The sequence below is a fragment of the Mercenaria mercenaria genome, chromosome 2 (assembly GCF_021730395.1).
Source record: "Mercenaria mercenaria strain notata chromosome 2, MADL_Memer_1, whole genome shotgun sequence".
In the NCBI taxonomy this organism is placed as follows: domain Eukaryota; kingdom Metazoa; phylum Mollusca; class Bivalvia; order Venerida; family Veneridae; genus Mercenaria; species Mercenaria mercenaria.
In genome coordinates, this window is record NC_069362.1 from 66,823,375 (window position 1) to 66,849,066 (window position 25,692).

Consider the following 25,692-nt stretch of genomic DNA (forward strand, 5'->3'; position numbering starts at 1 on the left):
ACGATAGATTACTAACAGGCCTGTAGTTTGCGAATTCAAGTTCCAGTCCCATTTTCTTCAACAAAGGTCTTACAATTGCCTGTTTCCATTTTGTTGGAAAGATGCCGTCGCGCAACAACAAATTAACCAATTTGGTAATAACAGGCAACAGCTCATCCAAGTATGATTTTTGCACTTTTGTTGGTAGAATATCAAGTTCACATGATTTTGTCTGTAGTTGGTTTATAAGTTTTCTAACTTCTTCCTTGCTCAGATCTTTAAAACTGTCAAAACAAGGAATATCTTTTTCGCATGGTTGAAACTTATCGAAATGTTTCAACGATTCTCGAATTTTTTCGATTTTATTCATGAAATGGTCTGCAAATTTCTCAGCCAGTGTACTGTCATGTCCAGTTGGCATAGGGTTCTCAGACCTAGTGCCTGTTGTCTCAGATTCAAATTGATAAAGCTTTTTCGAGTCACCTTTTGCATTAAGAACTTTTTCACTCAGAGATGATCTGCATGAAGCCTTCAAAAACAGCACGTAAAAAACTACGAAAAAAAAAAAAAAAAACTCAAACAATGAGAAAATCATCTCTGAGAAACCAAGGGCTTAAACTCACAACCCCTAGATCCATAGATCCTGCGCTCTTCCTATTGAGCTAAGCAGGCGGGCTACATAATAATAAAGGGATGACCATTTTAACCCTTAGCCTGCTGGCAGCAAATGATTCTGCCTTTGCGACCAGTGCAGACCAAGATCAGCCTGCACATCCGTGCAGTCTGATCATGGTCTGCACTGCTGGCTACTTAGTCAGTAAATTTTCATCGAACACCCCTTCGAATAATAAATGGTTTTGCCCAAATTGAATGATGGACCAGTCCATTATAGAAATTTAGCTGGCTAAAGGTTAAAATACAGAAACATGTATAAACATTTAGAGTAAATTCATAGAGAAATTCTGTTTTTAAAGAAACACAATCCTGCTCTGAAGAGATGCTCCAACCCTGATTACTTCAAGCAAACAGTAATATTTTATGGATGATGATTGTTCAACTGCATTTTTTTTAATCTAATGCCATATTTTTCTGTTGTGTTGGTCAGACAGCTTAATAATAGTCATGGATTCTGCACCAGTACTGATTTATTCTATGTAACTGACAACTTCTCTACAACTGATACAAGGAGGATAAATGACTTCAAACACAACTGTTACTGTTAAACAATCAAGGAGATCATACTCTCTGCCCGGGTATTGGACTTGTGACATCTTTAGTCAAAGTCTTGTGGCCAATGCTCAAGGTTAACACAGCTGACTGGCTGTTTAACTGACAAGAGAATGCAATGCCTTTGTATAAGATACAAGATACAAATTTTATTTAAAGTCGGTGTTAATATACAGACAACATTAGCTATGTATAGCTATTGACCGACATAAGTATAGTTTAGTTACTTTTTGTATAGCTTGAAATAGGTAAAGAATTCTACAAGAAAATATGAAATATTAGTAATTACAATTCATAAAGATTCCTCATGCACCACTTAATTATATTGTCATTTATTAAACTAATTAATATTCAGACTAGCTTTCACCCTGCATGCCTCTCTATATTATACATGTCTCACATGATTCCCATTGCCTTCTTCAATGTTTCTGTCAACTCAACCATGCAGTAAATCGAATACCAAACCTCTGTGTTGATATATGTCAATATACTAACATGAGTATAGCAATGCATACTTCAACTAAGGTCCATATCTCTAACACATTTTACCTGTTTTTGCCTTTACACACTGCAGCCAGATGTCGGGGTGAATGACTAGTGGCATTTTTCTGATTAACATCAGCTCCAAACACAACAAATATACGCACTAGGTCTATATCATCTTGCTGCAACATAAAAATACATGAAATAAGTGGCCCTTTTTTTCTAGCTTTTATTAAAGGTGTATTAGATCCAAATTTCATAATTAAACAAGAGGACCATTAAGGCCCTGTATCACTCACCTGAAACTAGGAATCATCAAGATTATCATTCAGACCAAATTTCATTAAGATATGGTCATAAATGTGGCCTCTAGAGTGATAACTAGCTTTTTCTTTCATTTGACCTGGTGACCTAGTTTTTGACCCTACATGACCCAGATTCAAACTTGACCTTGAGTTCATCAAGATTAAAATTCTGACCAAGATTCATGAAGATATAGTCATAAATGTGGCCTCTACAGTTTTAACAAGCTTTTCCTTTGATCTGACCTAGTGACCTAGTTTTTGATCCCAGATGACCCAATATAAACCCGTCCAAGATTTTATTGAGGGTAACATTCCGACCAAGTTTCATTAAGATTGGGCTAATATTGTGACTTCTAGAGTGTTAACAAGCTTTTCCTTTGATTTGACCTGGTGACCTAGTTTTTGACCCCATAAGACCCAGATTCGAACTTGAACTAAAGATCACCAAGATTAACATTCTGACTAAGTTTCATGAAGATAGAGTCATAAATGTGGCCTCTAGAGTGTTAACAAGCTTTTCCTTTGATTTGACCTAGTGACCTAGTTTTTGATCCCAGATGACCCAATATCGAACTCGTCCAAGATTTTATTGAGAGTAACATTCTGACCAAGTTTCATTAAGATTGGGCCAAAATTGTGACCTCTAGAGTGTTAACAAGCTTTTCCTTTGATTTGACCAGGTGACCTAGTTTTTGACCCCGGATGACCCAATATCGAACTCGTCCAAGATTTTATTGAGGGTAACATTCTGACCAAGTTTCATTAAGATTGGGCCAATATTGTGACCTCTAGAGTGTTAATAAGCTTTTCCTTTGATTTGACCCGGAGACCTAGTTTTTGATCCCATAAGACCCAGATTTGAACTTGATCTAAAGATCATCAAGATTAACATTCTGACTAAGTTTCATGAAGATATAGTCATAAATGTGGCCTCTAGAGTGTTAACAAGCTTTTCCTTTTATTTGACCTAGTGACCTAGTTTTTGACCCCAGATGACCCAGATTTGAAACTGACTTATATATCATCAAGAGTAACATTCTGACTAAGTTTCATTAAGATTGGGCCAAAATTGTGACCTCTAGAGTGTTAACAAGCTTTTCCTTTGATTTGACCAGGTGACCTAGTTTTTGACCCCGGATGACCCAATATCGAACTCGTCCAAGATTTTATTGAGGGTAACATTCTGACCAAGTTTCATTAAGATTGGGCCAATATTGTGACCTCTAGAGTGTTAATAAGCTTTTCCTTTGATTTGACCTGGAGACCTAGTTTTTGATCCCATAAGACCCAGATTTGAACTTGATCTAAAGATCATCAAGATTAACATTCTGACTAAGTTTCATGAAGATACAGTCATAAATGTGGCCTCTAGAGTGTTAACAAGCTTTTCCTTTTACTTGACCTAGTGACCTAGTTTTTGACCCCAGATGACCCAGATTTGAAACTGACTTATATATCATCAAGAGTAACATTCTGACTAAGTTTCATTAAGATTGGGCCAAAATTGTGACCTCTGGAGTGTTAACAAGCTTTTCCTTTAATTTGATCTGGTGACCTTTTTTTTGAACCAGGGTGACCCGATATCGAACTCGTCCAAGATTTTATTGCGGGTAACTTTCTGACCAAGTTTCATGAAGACTGGGCCAAAACGGTGACCTCTAGAGTGTTAACAAGCTTTTCCTTTGATCTGACCTGGTGACCTAGTTTTTGATCCCAAGTGACCCAATATCAAACTCGTCCAAGATTTTATTGCGAGTAACATTCTGACCAAGTTTCATTAACATTGGGCCAAAATTGTGACCTCTTAGAGTGTTAACAGTCAAATTGTTGACGACGACGGACACAGGGTGATCACAAAAGCTCACCCAGGGTTTTCCCTCGGGTTTTTTATTTGGGAGTCCATGGACTCCCATGGCTGCTAATTTAAGGGTCCCTAATAATTTTTGGGGGTCCACAAATTATTGATCTTGAAAATAGACATTATTACTATAAAAATTTACCCTAAAACCGAATGAACTTAATTGTATCTTTTTAATTTAGATAGCAGTTGATTCAATATTTCGGAATGGTACCTTTCAAAATGGCATGAGCTTCTCAATTCAGACCGATTACAAAATGTGTTATAGTCTTTTTGTTATGATCAAATAGCCAGTAATTACCGGCAATTAACGTGTCACCTCGTGTCAATTATGTTGTTCACAGTTTTATCTCGGTTAAAGATAATACTCGATCCTTAATTAGTATTATAATTTCTGTGATTTATTAATATTTTTTCATCAAAATACCTTAAATTTATATGAAATTAATTTTGTTTAATGAAAAAAAAAACATTCGATCTTTTACGGAACGTAACGGCAATCTTAGATTTTAGCGGTGACAGTTAGCGCGGAGAGTAGTTTCCCTTTACCAAAATGGCGAACATCGATAACAAACTTGGAAGTTGGAAAATCGTTTATACCTGTGTATAATGAGCACCCACGATTTGGGGATGGTCCTGGTGGTAAAAAACTGCGCATTTTACATGGGTATCTGCGCAAAGGAGGCTTCAGTGCAAAGGAGTTTCGTGACCGATTTTGCGGGTCCAGTGGGACGCAGAGGCACTAAAAAATGCGAGTTCAAAGCAGTAAAAGCGCGTCAGGGACGCAGAAAACCTGCGTCCGGGAAAACCCTGTCACCTTGAGCTAAAAATTGAGTATAAGTACATGTTTGTGTGCATTAGGTTTAAAACAGTTAATACTGTATACATGTATAGATAAACTCAGTTTAAATGTGTACTACCACTAAACAAGAGGGCCATGAAGGCTCTGTATCACTCACATAAACTACTGACTTAACATTCTGACCAAGTTTCATTAAGATATGGTCATAAATATGGCCTATACAGTGTTAACTAGTTTTTCCTTTAATTTGACCTAGTGACCTAGTTTTTAACCCTACATGACACAGACTTGAACTTGACATAAAATCATCAAGATTAACATTCTGACTAAGTTTCAGTAAGATATGGTCATAAGGTAAAGTCATAAATGTGGCCTCTAGAGTGTTAACTAGCTTTTCTTTGATTTACCTGGTGACCTCGAGTTTAACCCCACATGACCCAGATTCAAACTGGCCCTAAAGATCATTAAGGTTAACATTCTGACTTAGTTTCATGAGGATACAGTTGTAAATTTGACCTCTAGACTGTTAACAAGTTTAACCTTTGATTTGACCTGGTGACCTAGTTTTTGATCACACATGACCCAGATTCGAACCTGACCTAGAGGTCATCAAGACAAAACATTCCCACCAATTCCCATGAGGTTTAAACTTAAAAAAAGGTCTCTAGAGTGTTATCAAGCTTTACCCTTGATTTGACCTGGTGGCCTGGTTTATAACCCCACCTGACCCAGATTGAACCTTGACCTAAAGATCTTAAAGATTAACATTCTGATCAAGTTTCATTAAGATATGGTCATAAATGTGGCCTCTAGTGTGTTAACTAGCTTTTCCTTTGATTTGACCTGTTGACCTTGTTTTTGATCCCACGTGACCAAGATTTTAACTTGACCTAAACATCATCAAGGTTAACATTCTGACCAAGTTTCATGAAGATACAGTCATAAATGTGGCCTCTAGTGTTAAAAAGCCTTTCCTTTGATTTGACCTAGTGACCTTGTTTTTGACCTCATCTGACCCAGACTTAAACTTGACCAAAAAATCATCAAGATTAACATTCTGATAAAGTTTCATTAAGATATGGTCATAAATGTGGCCTCTAGTGTGTTAACTAGCTTTTCCTCTGATTTGACCTGTTGACCTTGTTTTTGATCCTACATGATCAAGATTTGAACTTGACTTAAACATCATCAAGAGTAACATTCTGACCAAGTTTCATGAAGATACAGTCATAAATGTGGCCTCTAGTGTTAAAAAGCTTTTCCTCTGATTTGACCTGGTGACCTTGTTTTGACCTCATCTGACCCAGACTTAAACTTGACCAAAAAATCATCAAGATTAACATTCTGACTAAGTTTCAGTAAGATACGGTTATAAATGTGGCTTATAGAGTGTTAACTAGCTTTTCTTTTAATTTGACCTGGTGAACTAGTTTTTGATCCCACTTAACCTAGATTTGAACCTGATCTAAAGATCCTCAAGAGTAACATTCTAACTAAGTTTCATGAAAATACAGTCATAAATGTGGCCTATATGGTGTTAACAAGCTTTTCCTTTGATTTGACATGGTGACCTAGTTTTTGACCCCACATGACCCAGATTCAAACCTGACCTAAAGATCATCAAGATTAACATTCTGGAGAAGTTTCATGAAGATACAGTCATAAATGTGGCCTCTACAGTTTTAACAAGCTTTTCCTCAGATTTAACCTGGTGACCTAGTTTCTGAACTCAGATGACCCACTATCAAACTTGTCCAAGATTTTACTGAGAGCAACATTCTGACCAAGTTTAACTAGAAAATGCTTTTGTAAAAAAGCCCATGTCTCCCCCAATGCAAAGTCCTATAGGCAAGAAGTCAATAGGGGTCAGGAGCGAAAGTCAAAGAGACACTGATGGTTGACTGCAATAGGGATCATCTACTTGGCATGTCCAGTCATCCCGCTTAATTTCAACACTCTTGGCCTAGTGGTTCTCAAGTCACTGTTCAGGCTCCTGTGACCTTGACCTTTGATCAAGTGACCTCAAAATAAATAGGGGTCATCTACTCTGCATGTCCAATCATCCTATTAAGTTTCAACATTGTAGGTCAAGTGGTTCTCAAGTTATTTCCAAAAAATGATTTTACATGAACAGGCTCCTGTGACCTTGACCTTTAATAGACTGACCCCAAAAACAATAGGGGTCATTTACTCTGCATGAACAATCATCCTATGAAGTTTCAACATTCTGGGTCGAGAGGTTCTCAAGTTATTGATCGGAAATGGTTTTCCATGTTCAGGCCCCTGTGGCCTTGACCTTTAACAGAGTGACCCTAAAATCGTTAGGGGTCATCTACTCTGCATGACCAATCATCCTACGAAGTTTCATCATTCTGGGTCAAGTGGTTCTCAAGTTACTGACCGGAAATGGTTTTCAATGTTCAGGCCCCTGTGACCTTGACCTTTAATGGAGTGACCCTAAAATCGTTAGGGGTCATCTACTCTGCATGACCAATCATCCTATTAAGTTTCAACATTCTGGGTCATGTGGTTCTCTAGTTATTGATCGGAAATGGTTTTCCATGTTCAGGGTCCTGTGACCTTGACCTTTGATGGAGTGACCCCAAAATCAATAGGGGTCATCTACTTTTCATGACCAATTATCCTATGAAGTTTCAACATTCTGGGTCAAGTGGTTCTCTAGTTATTGATTGGAAATGGTTTTCAATGTTCAGGCCCCTGTGACCTTGACCTTTGACGAAGTGACCCCAAAATCAATAGGGGTCATCTATTCTTCATGGCCAATCATCCTATGAAGTTTCAACATTCTGGGTCAAGTGGTTCTCTAGTTATTGATCGGAAATGGTTTTCAATGTTCAGGTCCCTGTGACCTTGACCTTTGACTGAGTGACCCCAAAAACAATAGGGGCCGTCTACTCCAGCAGCCCTACAACCCTATGAAGTTTGAAGGTTCTAGGTCAAATGGTTCTCCAGTTATTGCTCGGAAATGAAGTGTGACGTACGGACGGACGGATGGACGGAAGGACGGACGGACGGACAGGGCAAAAACAATATGTCTCCTGGGGGAGACATTATTAAGATTGGGCCAAAATTTTGACCCCTAGCGTGTTAACAGTCAAATTGTAGACGACGGACAAACGACGGACACAGAGCGGTCACAAAAGCTCACCTTGAGCACTTCGTGCAAATGAGCTAAAATCTGGCTGTTTTTTGATAATCAGCTATTACTGAATGACACTTGATCAATATGAATGAAGCTCTAGATGCAAACTTATTTATTTAGTAAAGCAATATTTGGTGAGGATTTTCTACATTTGGAGTGAATATCTAAGACTAAAATATTTTAGTGGAGGATGGGCAATGGATATCTTTAAAGAAGTAATAAAACTTGTACTGCAGAATATGGGTAAAATAATTTGTTATAAAGAGATAGTTAACGCTATTTTATGAGCTCATGTTATTTACAAGTTAGAATTGACCTATTATGGTCGAAATCGACTCACTTTTCACATTTGACCAATTTGGTCTAGAGTCGCTTTTTCTATTATTTGACTATGACCTAGTTTTTGACCAGTGACCCAGTTTGAATTTGACCTAATATCTCAAGATGAATTCTGACCAATTTCATGAAGATCCATGAAAAATATGGCCTCTAGAGAGGTCAAAAAGGTTTTTCTATTTTTAGACCTACTGACCTAGTTTTTGACCGCACGTGACCCAGTTTCGAACTTGACCTAGATATCATCAAGATGAACGTTCAGACCAACTTTCATACAGATCCCATGAAAAATATGGCCTCTAGAGAGGTCACAAGGTTTTTCTATTATTTGACCTACTGACCTAGTTTTTGATGGCACGTGACCCACTTTCGAAACTTGACCTAGATATCATCAAGGTGAACGTTCTGACCAATTTTCATGAAGATCTTTGAAATATATGGCCTCTAGAGAGGTCACAAGGTTTTTCTATTTTTAGACCTACTGACCTAGTTTTGATGGCACGTGCCCCAGTTTCGAACTTGACCTAGATATCATCAAGATGAACATTCTTGACCAACTTTCATGAAGATCCATGAAATATATGGCCTCTAGAGGTCACAAGGTTTTCTATTTTTAGACCTACTGACCTAGTTTTTGAAGGCACGTGACCAAGTTTCGAACTTGACCTAGATATCATCAAGATGAACATTCTGACCAACTTTCATAAAGATCCCATGAAAATGTGACCTCTAGAGTGGTCACAAGCAAAAGTTTACGGACGGACGCACGGACGGACTGACGGACGACGGACACCGCGCGATCACAAAAGCTCACCTTGTCACTTTGTGACAGGTGAGCTAAAAAGGGATTAATATATGTGCATGTAAATATTATATTAAAACTGTTATCAGACATACCTGAATACATAGCAAACCAGTAAGTATTGAAATAATTAGGGGGCCATGATGGCCCTAGACTGCTCACCTGAGTTTCAGAGCTTAAAGAGGCTAGAGAGTGTGCAATTTGAAAGAGGACAATGATATGCTCCCAGTGCTGAATGTTTCCAGCAGCAGCAGAAGTTGATTACCTCATTTAGTGTGACAGAGGACAAACAATTAAAACACTATATGCTTTTTATGTCTTTAAAATTGGGTACAAGAGGACCATGATGGTCCTGAACCGCTCACCTCTTCCCACATGACCCAGTTTTGAGTATGACATCGTTTTTTCTATTATTTGACATAGTGACCTAGTTTTTGAGCTCATGTGACCCAGTTTTGAACTTGACCTAGATATTATCAAGATAAAAATTCTGACCAATTTTCATGAAGAACCTTTGAAAAATATGGTCTCTAGAGAGGTCACAAGGTTTTTCTATTATTCGACCTATTGACCTAGTTTTCGAAGGTACGTGACCCTGTTTTGAACTTTACCTAGATATCATCAAGGTGAACATTCTCACTAATTTTCATGAAGATCTCATGAAAAATATGGCCTCTAGAGAGGTCACAAGGTTTTTCTATTTTCATACCTACTGGCCTAGTTTTTGACCGCACGTGACCCAGTTTCGAAATGGACCTAGATATCATCAAGGTGAACATTCAGATCAATTTTCATGAAGATCCATTGAAAAATATGGCCTCTAGAGAAGTCAAAAGATTTTAATAATTTTAGACCTACTGACCTAGTTTTTGACCGCAGTTGACCCAGTTTCAAACTTGACCTAGATATCATCAAGATGAACATTCAGACCAACTTTCATACAGATCCCATGAAAAGTATGGCCTCTAGAGAGGTCACAAGGTTTTTTAATTATTTGACCTACTGACCTAGTTTTTAAGGCACGTGACCCAGTTTCAAATTTGACCTAGATATCATCAAGGTGAACATTCTGACCAATTTTTATGGAGATCCATTCACAAGTATGGCCTCTAGAGAGGTCACAAGGTTTTTCTATTTTTAGGCATTCTGACCTAGTTTTTGACCGCACATGATCCTGTTTTGAACTTGACCTAGATATCATCAAGCTGAACATTCAGACCAATTTTCATACAGAACCCATGAAAAATATGGCCTTTAGAGAGGTCACAAGGTTTTTTTATTATTTGACCTACTGACCTAGTTTTTGAAGGCACATGACCCACTTTCGAACTTGACCTAGATATCATCAAGATGAACATTCAGACCAACTTTCATACAGATCCCATAAAAATATGGCCTCTAGAGGTCACAAGGTTTTTCTATTATTTGACCTACTGACCTAGTTTTTGATGGCACGTGACCCACTTTCAAACTTGACCTAGATATCATCAAGGTGAACATTCTGACCAATTTTCATGAAGATCTCATGAAATATATGGCCTCTACAGAGGTCACAAGGTTTTTCTTTTTAGACCTACTGACCTAGTTTTTGAAGGCACGTGACCCAGTTTCGAACTTGACCTAGATATCATCAAGATGAACATTCAGACCAACTTTCATACAGATCCCATGAAAAATATGGCCTTTAGAGAGGTCACAAGGTTTTTCTATTATTTGACCTACTGACCTAGTTTTTGATGGCACATAACCCAGTTTCGAACTTGACCTAGATATCATCAAGGTGAACGTTCTGACCAATTTTCATGAAGATCTTGTGAAATATATGGCCTCTAGAGAGGTCACAAGGTTTTTCTATTTTTAGATTTACTGACCTAGTTTTTGAAGGCATGTGACCCAGTTTCAAACTTGACCTAGATATCATCAAGGAGAACATTCTGACCAATTTATATGAAGACCTTGTGAAATATATGGCCTCTAGAGAGGTCACAAGGTTTTTCTTTTTTTAGACCTACTGACCTAGTTTTTGACGACACGTGACCCAGTTTCGAACTTGACCTAGATATCATCAAGATGAACATTCTGACCAACTTTCATAAAGATCCCATGAAAAATGTGACCTCTAGAGTGGTCACAAGCAAAAGTTTACGGACGCATGCACACACGCACGGACGGACGGACGACGGACACCGCGCGATCACAAAAGCTCACCTTGTCACTTTGTGACTGGTGAGCTAAAAAACAAGTGCTGTCTCCATAGGATGACACATGCCCCCGATGGCACTTTGAATGAATAGTTATGGCCGATGTTAAGAGTTTAGGACTTTTGACCTACAGACCTCGGTCTTGCGCGCGACACGTCGTCTTACTGTGGTACACATTCATGCCCAATAATTTTAAAATCCATGCATGAATGACAAAGATATGGACCGGACAGGCCCATCAATGCACTATCATGAAATATAACCTTTAACGTCTAAGTGTGACCTTGACCTTTGAGCTACGGACCTGGGTCTTGCGTGTGACACGTCGTCTTACTGTGGTTCACATTCATGCCAAGTTATTTAAAAATCCATCCATGGATGACAAAGATATGGACCGGACACGAATGCACTATCATGAAAAATGACCTTTAACGTCTAAGTGTGACCTTGACCTTTGCGCTATGGACCTGGGTCTTGCGCATGACAAGTCGTCTTACTGTGGTACACATTCATGCCAAGTTATTTGAAAATCCATCCATGGATGACAAAGATATGGACCGGACACGAATGCACTATCATGAAAAATGACCTTTAACGTCTAAGTGTGACCTTGACCTTTGCGCTATGGACCTGGGTCTTGCGCATGACACGTCGTCTTACTGTGGTACACATTCATGCCAAGTTATTTGAAAATCCATCCATGGATGACAAAGATATGGACCGGACACGAATGCACATCATGAAAAATGACCTTTAAAGTCTAAGTGTGACCTTGACCTTTGAGCTACGGACCTGGGTCTTGCGCGCGACACGTCGTCTTACTGTGGTACACATTCATGCCAAGTTATTTGAAAATCAATCCATCGATGACAAAGATATGGACCGGACACGAAAACTGCGGACAGATCGACAGACTGACAGACGGTTCAAAAACTATATGCCTCCCTTTGGAGGCATAAAAACATACACTCACACGGACATTTCAAGCAGGTTGAGTGTTTTGGAAGGTCTCTTTTTAATAGTTTTATTTTATCCTCTAGCAGCCCCTACAAGGGGCCATGAGCCCTCATTTGCACAAAATAAGAGAAGATCATATTACAATGCTACAGACAAAGTTTGATGATGATGCATCCAGTAGTTCATGGGAAGAAGTTGTTTAAAGGTATTTCTATATTTAGTTCTAGTGGTCCCTAAAAGGGGCTAGGTGCCCACTTTCAACAAGTTTAGGAAAGGCCCTTAAAATGATGCTACAGACCACATTTGGTGAAAATCCATCAAGCCATTCATGAAAAGAAGTTGTTTATTAAATAAATGTATTTCTGTTTTAGCTATGAGCCCCCATTGAACAAACTTGACAGAGAACCATGCCTTGATGCTACTGATCAAGTTTGGTGTTACTGTGACAAATAGTTTTAAAGATGTCATCTGAAGGAAAGTAAGGACAGACAGACAGATGGACAATGGATGTATGAGGAGTGATCACAATAGTTCAAGCAGAGCACTTCATGCTCGGATGAGCTAAAACTAAACTTGTACTGAGGAAAGAAACAAGAGCTGTCACAGGAGACAGCGTGCTCGACTATTTTGATGCTGGATAGTGAAACTGGGCACATCTGAGGAAACTGGAGCTGTCACTTGAGTGTTTATTAACTCCAATGGTGAATGAAGATATTCCACAATAGCCTGAGCCTGTGTCAAAAAAATTAAGTAATAAGAGAGGTACAGATAAAGTGTATCAAAATAATATATAAGTATAGCCAAAGCGAAAAGGGGGCATAATTAATAAAATATTGGTGCAAGATTTATGCATCTTGTGTCATATCATGTGGGTGATGATGTGGAACAACTACATCAAGTTTGAAACAAATGCATTTCATAATAACTGAGATATAGTGAAAATGCATCAAAATTAACTTTTAATTCTAAGTAAAAGGGGGCATAATTCATGAAAATATGGTGCCAGAGTTATGCATCTTGTGTTTAATGGTGTGGGTGATGATGCTGAACAACTATTTTAAGTTTGAATCAAATCCATTCAGTAATAATAGTGAAAGAGTGAAAGTGCATCAAAACTTTAACCTGAAATTTTAAGAAAATAAGGGGGAATAATTCATGAATAATAATGCCAGAGTTATGTACCTTGTGTCAAATAGTGTGGGTGATGATGTTGAACAACTATTTTAAGTCTGAATCAAATCCATTCAGTAATAACAGAGATAGAGTGAAAGTGCATCAAAACTTTAACCTGAAATTGTAAGTAAAAAGGGAGAATAATTCATGAAAAATTGGTGCCAGAGTTATGCACCTTGTGTCATATGGCGTTGGTGATGATGTTGAACAACTGTTTTAAGTTTGAATCAAATCCATTCAGTAATAACAGCGATAGAGTGAAAGTGCATCAAAACTTTTACCTGAAATTATAAATAACAAGAGGGCCATGAAGGCCCTGTATCGCTCACCTGACCTAATGACCTAAAAATGATCAAGATTAACATTCTGACCAAGTTTCATTAAGATATGGTCATAAATGTGGCCTCTAAAGTGTTAAATAGCTTTTCCTTTGATCTGACCAGATGACCTAGTTTTTGACCCCACATGACCCAGATTCGAACTTTACCTAAAGATCATCAAGATTAACATTCTGACTAAGTTTCATGAAGATACAATCATAAATGTGGCCTCTAGGGTGTTAACAAGCTTTTCCTTTGATTTGACCTGGTGACCTAGATTTTGACCCCACCTGACCCAGATTTGAATTTTACCAAAAGATCATCAAGCTTAACATTCTGACCAAGTTTCATTAAGATATGGTCATAAATGTGGCCTCTACAATGTAAACTAGCTTTTCCTTTGATTTGACCTTGTGACCTAGTTTTTGAGCCTACGTGACCCATATTCAACCTGGACCTTGAGATCATCAAGATTAACATTCAGACCAAGTTTCATGAAGATACAGTCATAAATGTGGCCTCTACAGTGTTAACAAGCTTTTCCTTTGATTTGACCTGGTGACCTAGTTTTTTACCGGATGACCCAATATCAAACTTGTCCTAGACTTTATTGAGGGTAACACTCTGACCAAGTTTAATTAAGACTGGCCCCAAATTGTGAGCTCTAGAGTGTTAACAAGCTTTTCCTTTGATTTGACCTGGTGACCTAGTTTTTGACCCCAGATGACCCAATATCGAACTCATCAAAGATTTTATTGAGGGCAACATTCTGACCAAGTTTCATTAAGATTGGGCCAAAAATGTGACCTCTAGAGTGTTAACAAGCTTATCATTTGATTTGACCTGGTGACTTAGTTTTTGATCTCAGATGACCCAATATCAAACTCCTCCAAGATTTTATTGAGGGTAACATTCTGACAAAGTTTCATAAAGATTTGGCCAAAAATATGACTTCTAGAGTGTTAACAAGCTTATCCTTTGATTTGACCTGGTGACCTAGTTTTTGATCCGAGATGACCCAATATTTAACTCGTCCGAGATTTTATTGAGAGTAACATTCTGACCAAGTTTCATTAAGATTGGGCCAAAATTGTGACCTCTAGAGTGTTAACAGTCAAATTGTTGATGGTGACGCCGACAGATGACGGACACAGGGCGATCACAAAAGCTCACCTTGAGCACTGTGTGCTCAGGTGAGCTAAAAAGGGGGAATAATTCATGACAAATTTGTGCCAGAGTTATGCACCTTGTGTTATATGATGTGGGTGATGATGTTGAACAACTATTTTAAGTTTGAATCAAATCCATTCAGTAATAACAGAGATAGAGTGAAAGTGCATCAAAACTTTTAACCTTAACAAGAGGGTCATGATGACCCTGAATCGCTCACCTGAGTAATATGAGCCACATGTTTCAAATGGCAAACTGATGCAAAAATATTAGAAAGTAGGTCAGTAGGTCAAATTCATTGTCACTGGAAGTCAGTTTTGAGATTGGTGTGCAAAACTGTACATGTCATCCAAATTTCAAGGCTGTATCTTAAACAAGAGGGCCATGATGGCCCTATATCGCTCACCTGTTATCATTGCACTTGAGGACAAGAAGGTCCTCAGAAAAAATATCTAAGTCTAAAGGACAGGAACAACAAAGGAAAGAAATTTAACCAAAAAGAAAAACAAAATTCTTACATATGTCAAAATACACCTAAAAATTGGAGGTACCATCTATATTGTACCACAGAAAAGTGGTCTCGGTTTTTCCCTATGGCCAATAATAAAAAAGTTACTAAAAATAAGCTATTTATAGTAACGTAAAAGGGAAGTAATTAAAAAGAAAATTATTGTAAGTGAACAAAAGAAGGATCTGCCAAATAAATCTGTTGACATAAATGAAATTTAAGATCAGTATCTTCATTAGTTACGGAGATATACCCATTTTAATTTGAAACAAAGGGAGGTTATTTGATATAAAATCAGTCCATATGTATCTACCCTCATTGGCTCAGTCCAACTAATGACAATAATGAAATTTCAAATAAGTCCTAAGGACTTACTGATATAAATCCATTTTGACTACAATCAGGGTAGGTAATCGGATATAAAATAACTCTGGAAACTACGATTGGATCTGATTTGTCATGGAATCCAAGATTTACTGTTGTTGAAGAAATTTTGGAAGTTTGTATCAAATAAAACCATAAATGAAGTCTCTATATGGCTGCAAAAGCCAAAATAGCCAATTTTGGACCTTTAAGAGGCCATAACTATGGAGCCCGTGATGGAATCTGGCCAGTTCAAGAAAGGAACCAAGATCTTGTGGTGATACAAGTTGTGTGCAAGTTTGGTTAAAATCAAATCATAAATGAAGTGACAAGGTCAAAATAGCTAATTTTGGCCCTTTCAGGGGCCATAACTCTGGAACCCATTTGGGGATCTGGCCGGTTCAACAAAGGAACTAAGATCTTATGGCAACACAAGTTTTGTGCAAGTTTGATTAAATTCAAATCATAAATGAAGCTGCTATTGTGCAGACAAGGTCAAAATAGCTGATTCTGGCCCTTTCAGGGGCCATAACTCTGGAACCCATAATGGAATCTAGCCAGTTCAAGAAAGGAAACAAGATCTTATAGTGATACAAGTTGTGTGCAAGTTTGGTTAAAATAAAATCATAAATGAAGCTGCTATTGTGCAGACAAGGTCAAAATAGCTGATTTTGGCCCTTTCAGGGGCCATAACTCTGGAACCCATAAAGGAATATGGCCAGTTCAAGGAAGGAACCAAGATCTTATAGTGACACAAGTTGTATGCCAGTTTGGTAAAAATCAAATCATAAATAAAGCTGCTATTGTGCAGACAAGGTCAAAATAGCTGATTCTGGCCCTTTCAGGGGCCATAACTCTGGAACCCATAATGGGATCTGGCCAGTTCAAGAAAGGAACTGAGATATTATAGTGATACAAGTTGTGTGCAAGTTTGGTTAAAATAAAATCATAAATGAAGCTGCTATTGTGCAGACAAGGTCAAAATAGCTGATTTTGACCCTTTCAGGGGCCATAACTCTGGAACCCATAATGGAATCTGGCCAGTTCAAGAAAGGAACCAAGATCTTATGGTGATACAAGTTGTGTGCCAGTTTGGTAAAAATCAAATCATAAATAAAGCTGCTATTGTGCAGACAAGGTCAAAATAGCTAACTTTGGCCCTTTCAGGGGCCATAACTCTGGAACCCATAACGGGATCTGGCCAGTTCAAGAAAGGAACCGAGATCTTATGGTGATACAAGTTGTGTGCCAGTTTGGTTAAAATAAAATTATAAATGAAACCACTATCATGCAGACAAGAAATTGTTGACGGACGGACGCACGGACTGACGACGGACGAAGGGTGACCACAAAAGCTCACCTTGTCACTATGTGACAGGTGAGCTAAAAACAAGAAAGTAGGTCAGTAGGTCAAGGTCACAGTCAATTGACTCCTAATCACTTACGGTCATCAGGTAATTATAAGTAAACAGTCTAGGAAATATGATATGATAATTTTTTAAGTATTTATTCCTATATAACTCGTAAAACAAGTGACCCCCAGGGCGGGGCCTCTTTTCACCCCAGGGGCATAATTTGAACAATCTTGCTAGAAATCCACTAGGCAATGCTACATACCAAATATCAAAGGCCTAGGCCTTAAACTTTCAGAAAAGAAGATTTTATTTTTTTTCCCTATATAAGTCTATGTTAAATTTGGGACCCCGAGGGCAGGGCCTCTTTTCACCCCAGGGGTATAATTTGAACAATTTTGGTAGAGGACCACAAGACAATGAAACATATCAAATATCAAAAGCCTAGGCCTGACAGTTTCAGGCAAGACGATTTTTAAAGTTTTTTCCTATATAAGTCTATGTAAAACTTAAGACCCCCCGAGGCAGGGCCTCTATTAACCCCAGGGGCGTAATCTGAACAATCTTGGGCAATGCTTTATACCAACTATCAATGGCCTAGGTCTTGCAGTTTCAGACAAGAAGATTTTCAAAGTTTTTTCATATACAAGTCTATGTAAACTTGGGACTGCTGGGGCGAGGCCTCTTTTCAACCCAGGGACACAATTTGAACAATCTTCATAGAGGACCATTAGATAATGTCACATGCAAAATATCAAGGCTCTACGCCTTGCGGTTGTGGATAAGAAGATTTTTAAAGTTTTTCCTTTTGGTTGCCATGGCAATCTGCATGAAATTCAATTCTTTGAACAATTTTGAAAGGGGGCCACCCAAGGATTATTCCTGTGAAGTTTGGTGTAATTCTGCCTAGTGGTTTTCAAGAAGAAGATTTGTTTAGAAAATATTGACGGACGCACGTCACACGACGGACATTGAGCGGTCACAAAAGCTAACCATGACCAGGTGAGCTAAAAACTAAGTGAAAAGGGGAGATAAATAATGAAATATTGGTGCCAGAGTTATGGCCCTTATGCCAGATGATGTGGGTGATGATGAGGAATAACTATTTCAAGTTTGAATCAAATCCATCAAGTAATTACAGAGATAAGTTGAAACAAGAGCTGTCTCCATAGGATGACACATGCCCCCGATGGCACTTTGAATGAATAGTTATGGCCAATGTTAGAGTTTAGGACCTTTGACCTACGGACCTGGGTCTTGCGCGTGACACGTCGTCTTACTGTGGTACACATCCATGCCCAATATTTTTAAAATCCAAGCATGAATGACAAAGATATGGACCGGACAGGCCCATCAATGCACTATGTTGAAATATGACCTTTAACGTCTAAGTGTGACCTTGACCTTTGAGCTACGGACCTGGGTCTTGCGCACGACACGTCGTCTTACTGTGGTACACATTTATGCCAAGTTATTTGAAAATCCATCCATGGATGACAAAGATATGGACCAGACACGAATGCACTATCATGAAAAATGACCTTTAACGTCTAAGTGTGACCTTGACCTTTGAGCTACGGACCTGGGTCTTTCGCGCGACACGTCGTCTTACTGTGGTACACATTCATGCCAAGTTATTTGAAAATCCATCCATCGATGACAAAGATATGGACCGGACACGAAAATTGCGGACAGACTGACAGACCGACAGACTGACAGACGGTTCAAAAACTATATGCCTCCCTTCGGGGGCATAAAAAGCGAAAGTGTAAAAAAAACTTTAACCAAGGTGGGGACGCGGAAAGACGCCAACGCCGGGTCGAGTAGGATAGCTCTCCTTATACTTGGTATAGTCGAGCTAAAAACAATGTCTCCAAAACTGTATCAGATATAAATAGCATGATAACAGCAAGAACACAGGAACCTTTATAACAGGTTATCAAATCCATTCAAACACACACACACTTTTACATGACTCGAAATAAAACTGCAATAATAAATACCAAACATAGTGCCAGGGATTAGTGAGTAAAGTTAAGAAAAATCTGCTAGAATATTCATGATCAAAGACAGCTTCTCATGTGTATAATAACATTTAAATATTTAATATAGACAGGCCATGTCAGGAATGAAAATGAAGTGTTATGTTAATGAACTACCTGAGAAGCATTTAATCATCAACATTTCTATAAAACTGGATTAACATTTTGTAATAGCCCCAAGAATAAATCACACTTACATCTGTTTTCTTCTTGCTGTCATGACGCCACTACAACATACAATCAGTGTACTACAGTCTAGCTAGACACAGTTTGTACACAGAATTAGCCATGCACTAAGATTAGCTTACACATATATAATACTATACAACAAAGAAGCCATTTTAATGATGAAGCAGATCACAGTCAAACAAATATTAAGCAGCCAGCCGAGTGACAGGAAGTGGCTTACTTACATAGTAAGTGACGTCTGCTTACAGCCAAACTAAGTAGTGACCTAACATTCATTTTGATATTCTATATAAATTAATCAAACCTTCCTTTATCGGATGTTAAAAAAATAGATTTAAAAGTTCAGAGATAAAACTTTTATTTTATGAAATTAACAACCAAAAACAACTTGTTAGGTGTTTACTGAAATACCTTTCTGATAAGAACAGCCAGGCTGTATAATTAAGTCATGGTATTTCTAGACCCTCAACTTAGCACATGATTCCATTGATCTTTATAATTAAATTGAGGTCTTCAAATGCTCTAGAGCATTTATTTCTTTGGTGTGACACAAACTATATGTGATTCTCACTAGAGTAAATAAAACTGGTTGTCTTGCCCTGTGAAAAGAAGGGTGGGCACAATTAGAACAAAATGTCAATTTCTGATGTTAACCAACAGACTAAGGTATATAGCTGCTAAATATATGTGGCTGCTAAGGCAAGTTTAGCTGTATGTGCCGTAACTGTTCAATAATGTAAAGGCATATAAAATACAATATCAAACATTATTACATATGTGTAAACACGAATAAAGATTGTAATGAACAACAACACAAAACACACATGATAATAAAAATGATTAATCACACAGAGGCAGCATTTCAATTTAAGTGCAAGTACCTGTACAGCTAAATTTAATGGCGTGTCTCCACTGCAGCTGTCCCCTGTTAAAAAAGAGCGTACCACAATATGTGAGATTTTACCTGTACAGCTATATGTAATGGCGTGTCCCCATTGCTGTCTCCAATGCTACATAATGCACCATAACCTAACAGTTCCATGAGGCAATCAGCGCGGTTACGCATCAACATCACCAGTATCGGGGTATGGTTTGTACCACTGAGACAATCCACATCACAGCCAAGCTTACACAATAATTCTGTTACCTGGCAACAAAAAGAAATAGTTAGCACAGTAAAGTATCTATATATCATATCAACCAGAGCTATAACTAAATATGTTTCATTCCCCCAATAAAAATCTGCTTTAAAAAGGTTACAGTGGTAAAAACAGTAAAGTATCTCCAGCAATACCCCTAACTACCCCTTCGTGTTCAGTCTAGAAGACACTTTTTTGTCTACTAAAGAAATAGTCATACTGCTTGTGCTTTTCACTTTAATCTTATTCATCATTACATCGAGTTACACAAAATCTCTTCCACTGGCTTTATTGTTTTAAATCATAAAATGTGAAATCTATATTCTGAGTTATGGGGATTATTTCTCCCGGTGTAGTCTTTGATAGTAAATTTATAACTACTTTAAGTTTCAAGTCAAAAGCTTAGATAGTAACAGAGTTATTTGAATTCAAAAACTTTAACAAATGAGAATGCCGACGCCGTGGCAAGTGCAATAGCTAGACTTTTTCTGTGAAAAGTGGATCTAAAAATTCCTATATTTAATCATTATATTGATCCCTTAAAGAGAATTCCTATAGCTTTTTTCCTTTCATAGAATTTTTTCAAATTCACATATACGACAGGAAAATTTGTGCTGAAAACAATGAACAAATAAAAACAATAGGTCACCAGGCTTGTTTTTGTGAAAAATTGTTTTAACACACTCACTGTTGCTGAAACTGCCAGCGATTTTTTAACATTTTCATAATTTTCTGCTTTTTTTATAAATACCAACCAAAATATACATCAAGACAGCACAATAAGGTTTATTCTTTTTACAGACTTTATCATATACTTATTTGATATCATAGTCTGTAAAAAGAATAAATCTTATTGTGCTTATAATGGATACAAATGGGACAAAAATCTTGTTTCATATTCACTTTTGTGAACTTTTTTCAATGGAAAATACCCATAGTAAAGAATATTTTTTTAACTTTTGAAAAAACTGTTTCATAGAATTTTTTCCTGTTTTTCTTGTGTATAAATAATTGTATTGTGAGCATAAAAATGGCTGAAAAAATGTATGGGTCACCAGACTAAATTTTATGTTTAGACAGCTTGAATACAACACCTGTTCAGACGAAAATGGTGTGAACCTGACCAAATTGATTACATGTATATCTGCTAGAAGTTAAAATTTTTTTTTCAAAATTCTAAATTCTTTCTATAATTGAATACTTAATAATCTGAAAGGTGATATTGTCTTATCAGTACCAAGTAAATTGTCTTACATCGTATGAACAACACTGTCTTTGCACTAAAATACGATTTGAAAACACAACCACAAAAATGGCAAGCATGATACTTGTCAATACAACATTAACCAGTATCAACATTTTATTACTGATAAAACTTATCAAAAATGTTATTTCATTCAAGATTCCTCATGTTTAAGATTGTCTGTCACATATTTCAACAAATGTTGACTTCACTTAAGTTTTCCATAGAAAGTGTCGGCTGTGCAGAAAGATGCGCATAAAAAACTACAGGAATTCCCTTTAATCAAATTGTTGACAGTCTAAGAAGAAGTGTTTTATTCAAAGCTAAATGACTTTTTTTCTGATGGTAACCTGTGATGGCTACTTTGTTATTTAGGGATGTTGCAAAACATGTAACTTAAACATAGTGCATATGACTTGATAAAGGTCCTTGATCAAAATTTTGTCACCGAGGACCATGGTAAAATTTATTAAGAACAATCTCTGTAGATAATTATCATATGAGCCGCGCCATGAGAAAACCAACATAGTGGGTGTGCGACCAGCATGGATCCAGACCAGCCTGCGCATCCGCGCAGTCTGGTCAGGCTCCATGCTGTTCGCTTTTAAAGCCTATTGGAATTGGAGAAACTATTAGCGAACAGCATGGATCCTGACCAGACTGCGCGGATGCGCAGGCTGGTCTGGATCCATGCTGGTCGCAAACCCACTATGTTGATTTTCTCATGGCACGGCTCATATATATTAAAAAGTATAGTTTTGTGAAATGGTCTATCAGAACATTGACCATGTTTCATAACAATACCTTTAAAGTTTTACAAAACAAACCATGTTCAACAATGAAATATCTACCTCTCTAGTTTTTGCCCAATGGAGTGGTGTCCCTTTATGTTTTTTGTCTCGAGCCTCTTTCTGACTGGGATGTTTCTTTATAATCATCTCTATAATCCTGTAATAAACCAAATATTGTACAGATTACCCACTCAAGAGGCATCTATTTCACTAGAAATTGAAAAGTCTGAAGATTCCATAGATCTGTGAAACAGCAAATATTCTGGATACAGTTCATCCATTTAGATCTAAAATAGATTTCAAAATCTGTCTGCTGTATAAAGTCCATTTCTCTATGTGTTTCTATTTCTTCATAAGTTTTATATCTTAAAATATTATGGAATTTATGCTTAACAGAAGTCGTCATTTCTGTTCTCAGCATTTGACATATCTTATACCTGAAATACATCCGTTAAAGGAAAGCTATAATTTGACATTTAACCTTTAGTCTGCTGGCGACAAGTGATTTTGCCTTTGCGACCAATGCAGACCGAGATTTGCCTGCATGTGCATGCATGCTGATCAAAGTCTGCACTGTCAGCTATTCAGGCAGTAAATTTTCAGTGAACATCTGTTATAAATAGTAAGTGGAAGCCCCCAGAATGAATGATGGACCAGTCAATCTTAGAAAGGAGAAGGTTCACTTTTACCTCAAAATGGCCTAAAAACTAAAAGATTCTAAATGGAGTAAAGAACACGACTTGTTTTCTTTCATCAGGAAGTATTCTTTTATCAAACTGCACAAAATAATTTACAAAATATTCATTATAGAAGAAAATATTTGACATAACTGTAAATACGTTTACCATTATTGGTATGGGAATCCTTCAGTTTTAATCAGAATTTTTAAACAAATCTGAAATTTTCACTACGAGAACAGCTGTCGGCAACAATCAAAAAATGATCATAAATTCTGTGAAAGAAGCTAGACCTATGGTCAAAATATTTTTGTGGTCCTTGAGTGTGCTCACCACTAGAAATATTCCTATGTGACCTAAAATATGGCAAAAATTGCCCATTTTCTTAAAAATCTGCAATTTCAGCAATATTCAGTAATATGCGTACAACAAAATAATATATCTGTTTATAAAAAACTGAATTTCTTACAACAGATAAACATTCTGGTAGCAAATATATATAGTTTTTCAAATTTTAGCCAATTTGAAAATTTTCAAAATTGCATAGGCCATACAAGGCTTAAGTGAACTTTGTCCTTTAGCAGGGCAAAGGTTTATATTTCTCCTATATGTACTGAGATGTTAACCCCCTATGTCACATTGACATAATAAAAGGATTTTTGAACACAAGGTGCATGATATTTTTACCACAAAGCAATCTTACTACAGTAGCATCACTACATACTTCATCTCCCCGAGGGCAACTGCTACATGTATAGGCAATCTGTCAGCCTTGGATATTGATGGGTCAACCCCTCCTTCAAGTAACGTCTTCACACTCTCATGTTTCTCGCCTGGTGGCTCTCCTGCAACAATGTCTGGGGGATTGAGGCATGCCTTATATAGTGGGGTATGACCCTTGTCATCCATCCAGTCATACACACGATTCTTGTCATGCTCCAACAGGAACTGTGAGAAAAACATATAAATTCCAGTTTGGAATTATATCAAGGACAAAGTTTGCAGATTGATGGAACATAAATATTCACATAACTTCACGACAACTGAGGTATAGCTGAGAGATTTAACTGCCGAATATATGTTTCAATCAGCCAGTATTATACACAGAGGTTTATGATACTAACAATGTTTTTGTTTACACTAGATTAAACATCAAACCAACAAAATTTAGACCGTATGGGGACTGTCCAACTTTTGATTGTGGAGGAAAACCAAAGGTGCTCTAGGCATTTCATCATTAGGGAGATGCCTGTGTAGAACTTCTACATGGTACATCCTTACAAGGCTTCAAACAGAAGGCACTGAACAGCAAGTGATTTGCGTCATTGATCTTAACCACTCAGCCACAGACAACACCTAAGGATGATTTTCCTGGAAAGAACAGCTTAGGCATGTAAGGTGAGAACCATTTATTCCAATCATCAGTCTCTCACAGGCACCACAAAAATTACTTCAATGGAAACTTAAGCACGGAATTTCATTCACTGTAAACTTAAACTACAACATTTAAAATTTCAACAACCACTTTAACAATGCTGACATTTTGTGATATTACTTAGTACAATAAGGGGCAACACAGGACTAAAACACTCTTACCTCAAGAACATCAGGCAGATGTTTTATTGCATAGTGATATACCGTCATACACTTGAAATCTGCCATATCTATCCGAGCATGATGTATCAACATCTCGTGCACACAATGTTTTTCCCTCCCAATCACACATGCCATTAGTGGTGTCACACCTGACACACTGTCAGCAGCATTGATCATACTGTAAAATACAGAAAAAAACACTTTTATATCAAGATCCTTCGTGCACAATAATTCTCCTGATCACACCTGCTGTCAGTGGTGTAACAACTGAAGTACAAATCTAACACATGAAATGACATACATAACAAGCAAATTCGATGAATTGGTATCCCCTTTGGTGAGGGATAAAATAATAAAGATTTTATAGTTTTTGTAGACCCTGCTTGTAAATTCTAGATGATCAAAAATAATTTCTGATTAAATAAATCCTTACATTAAAAGCGAGAAGAATATTTCTCAATCTACAGCAGCTGAAACTATAGTTATCTTAAAATATGTCAGTACTGTAAAAACCATGTACAAAGCTGAACAAGTGATAACTCTTTAACATATATTCCTTTGTTGACAGTAGAAATTGTATCTGGAGACCACACAAAACTCGTAGCTGAATGTACTCTAAAATCTTTGGTAAAGACAAGTATAATGTTGAACTACTGGTACACCACAAACATCAAAGTTTACAACCAAGAAAAATTACTGTTCAATATTAATATGTCTTGAGATAAAGAAGAACCCTTAACCAAATTCTCTGACTGTGGCATGTTTGGTAACTTGACTGTAAGAAAGGTTAATTTTATACATCTGCTAATGTTCAGTTGTGAAATTTCATACATAGCCATTTAATAGATACTTTTATATACAATTCTACTTGCTTGGAATGGTTTATGTGGCTATTAGTCATGAAATAAAAAGCTGTTACCAGGATGTATATATAGAGTTAAAACAATCCATCAAACTGAAACTGGTTGTTTAATAAAAAAGTCTCTAAGTAGAGGTGGTTGCATGTATGTTCTTGA

The 25,692-nt window shown here is 37.3% G+C and overlaps 1 protein-coding gene across 5 annotated transcripts in view; it reads right to left on the reverse strand.

Moving 5' to 3' along the window:
* The window catches only part of LOC123564164 (85/88 kDa calcium-independent phospholipase A2-like), a 67,862-nt gene that overhangs the window by 29,905 nt on the left and 12,265 nt on the right, over positions 1-25,692 (reverse strand). For 3 of the 5 annotated variants that reach the window (XM_053536814.1, XM_053536812.1, XM_053536815.1), the window contains exons 5-10: positions 24,677-24,854; positions 23,805-24,028; positions 22,464-22,560; positions 20,195-20,377; positions 19,239-19,268; positions 1,756-1,871 (exon numbers count right to left, since the gene is read on the reverse strand). In XM_053536814.1, the coding sequence (XP_053392789.1) occupies positions 1,756-1,871; positions 19,239-19,268; positions 20,195-20,377; positions 22,464-22,560; positions 23,805-24,028; positions 24,677-24,854 (828 nt within the window). The remainder of the gene's footprint in view (positions 1-1,755; positions 1,872-19,238; positions 19,269-20,194; positions 20,378-22,463; positions 22,561-23,804; positions 24,029-24,676; positions 24,855-25,692) is intronic. The other 2 variants (XM_053536813.1, XM_053536816.1) reach the window with 1 other exon arrangement.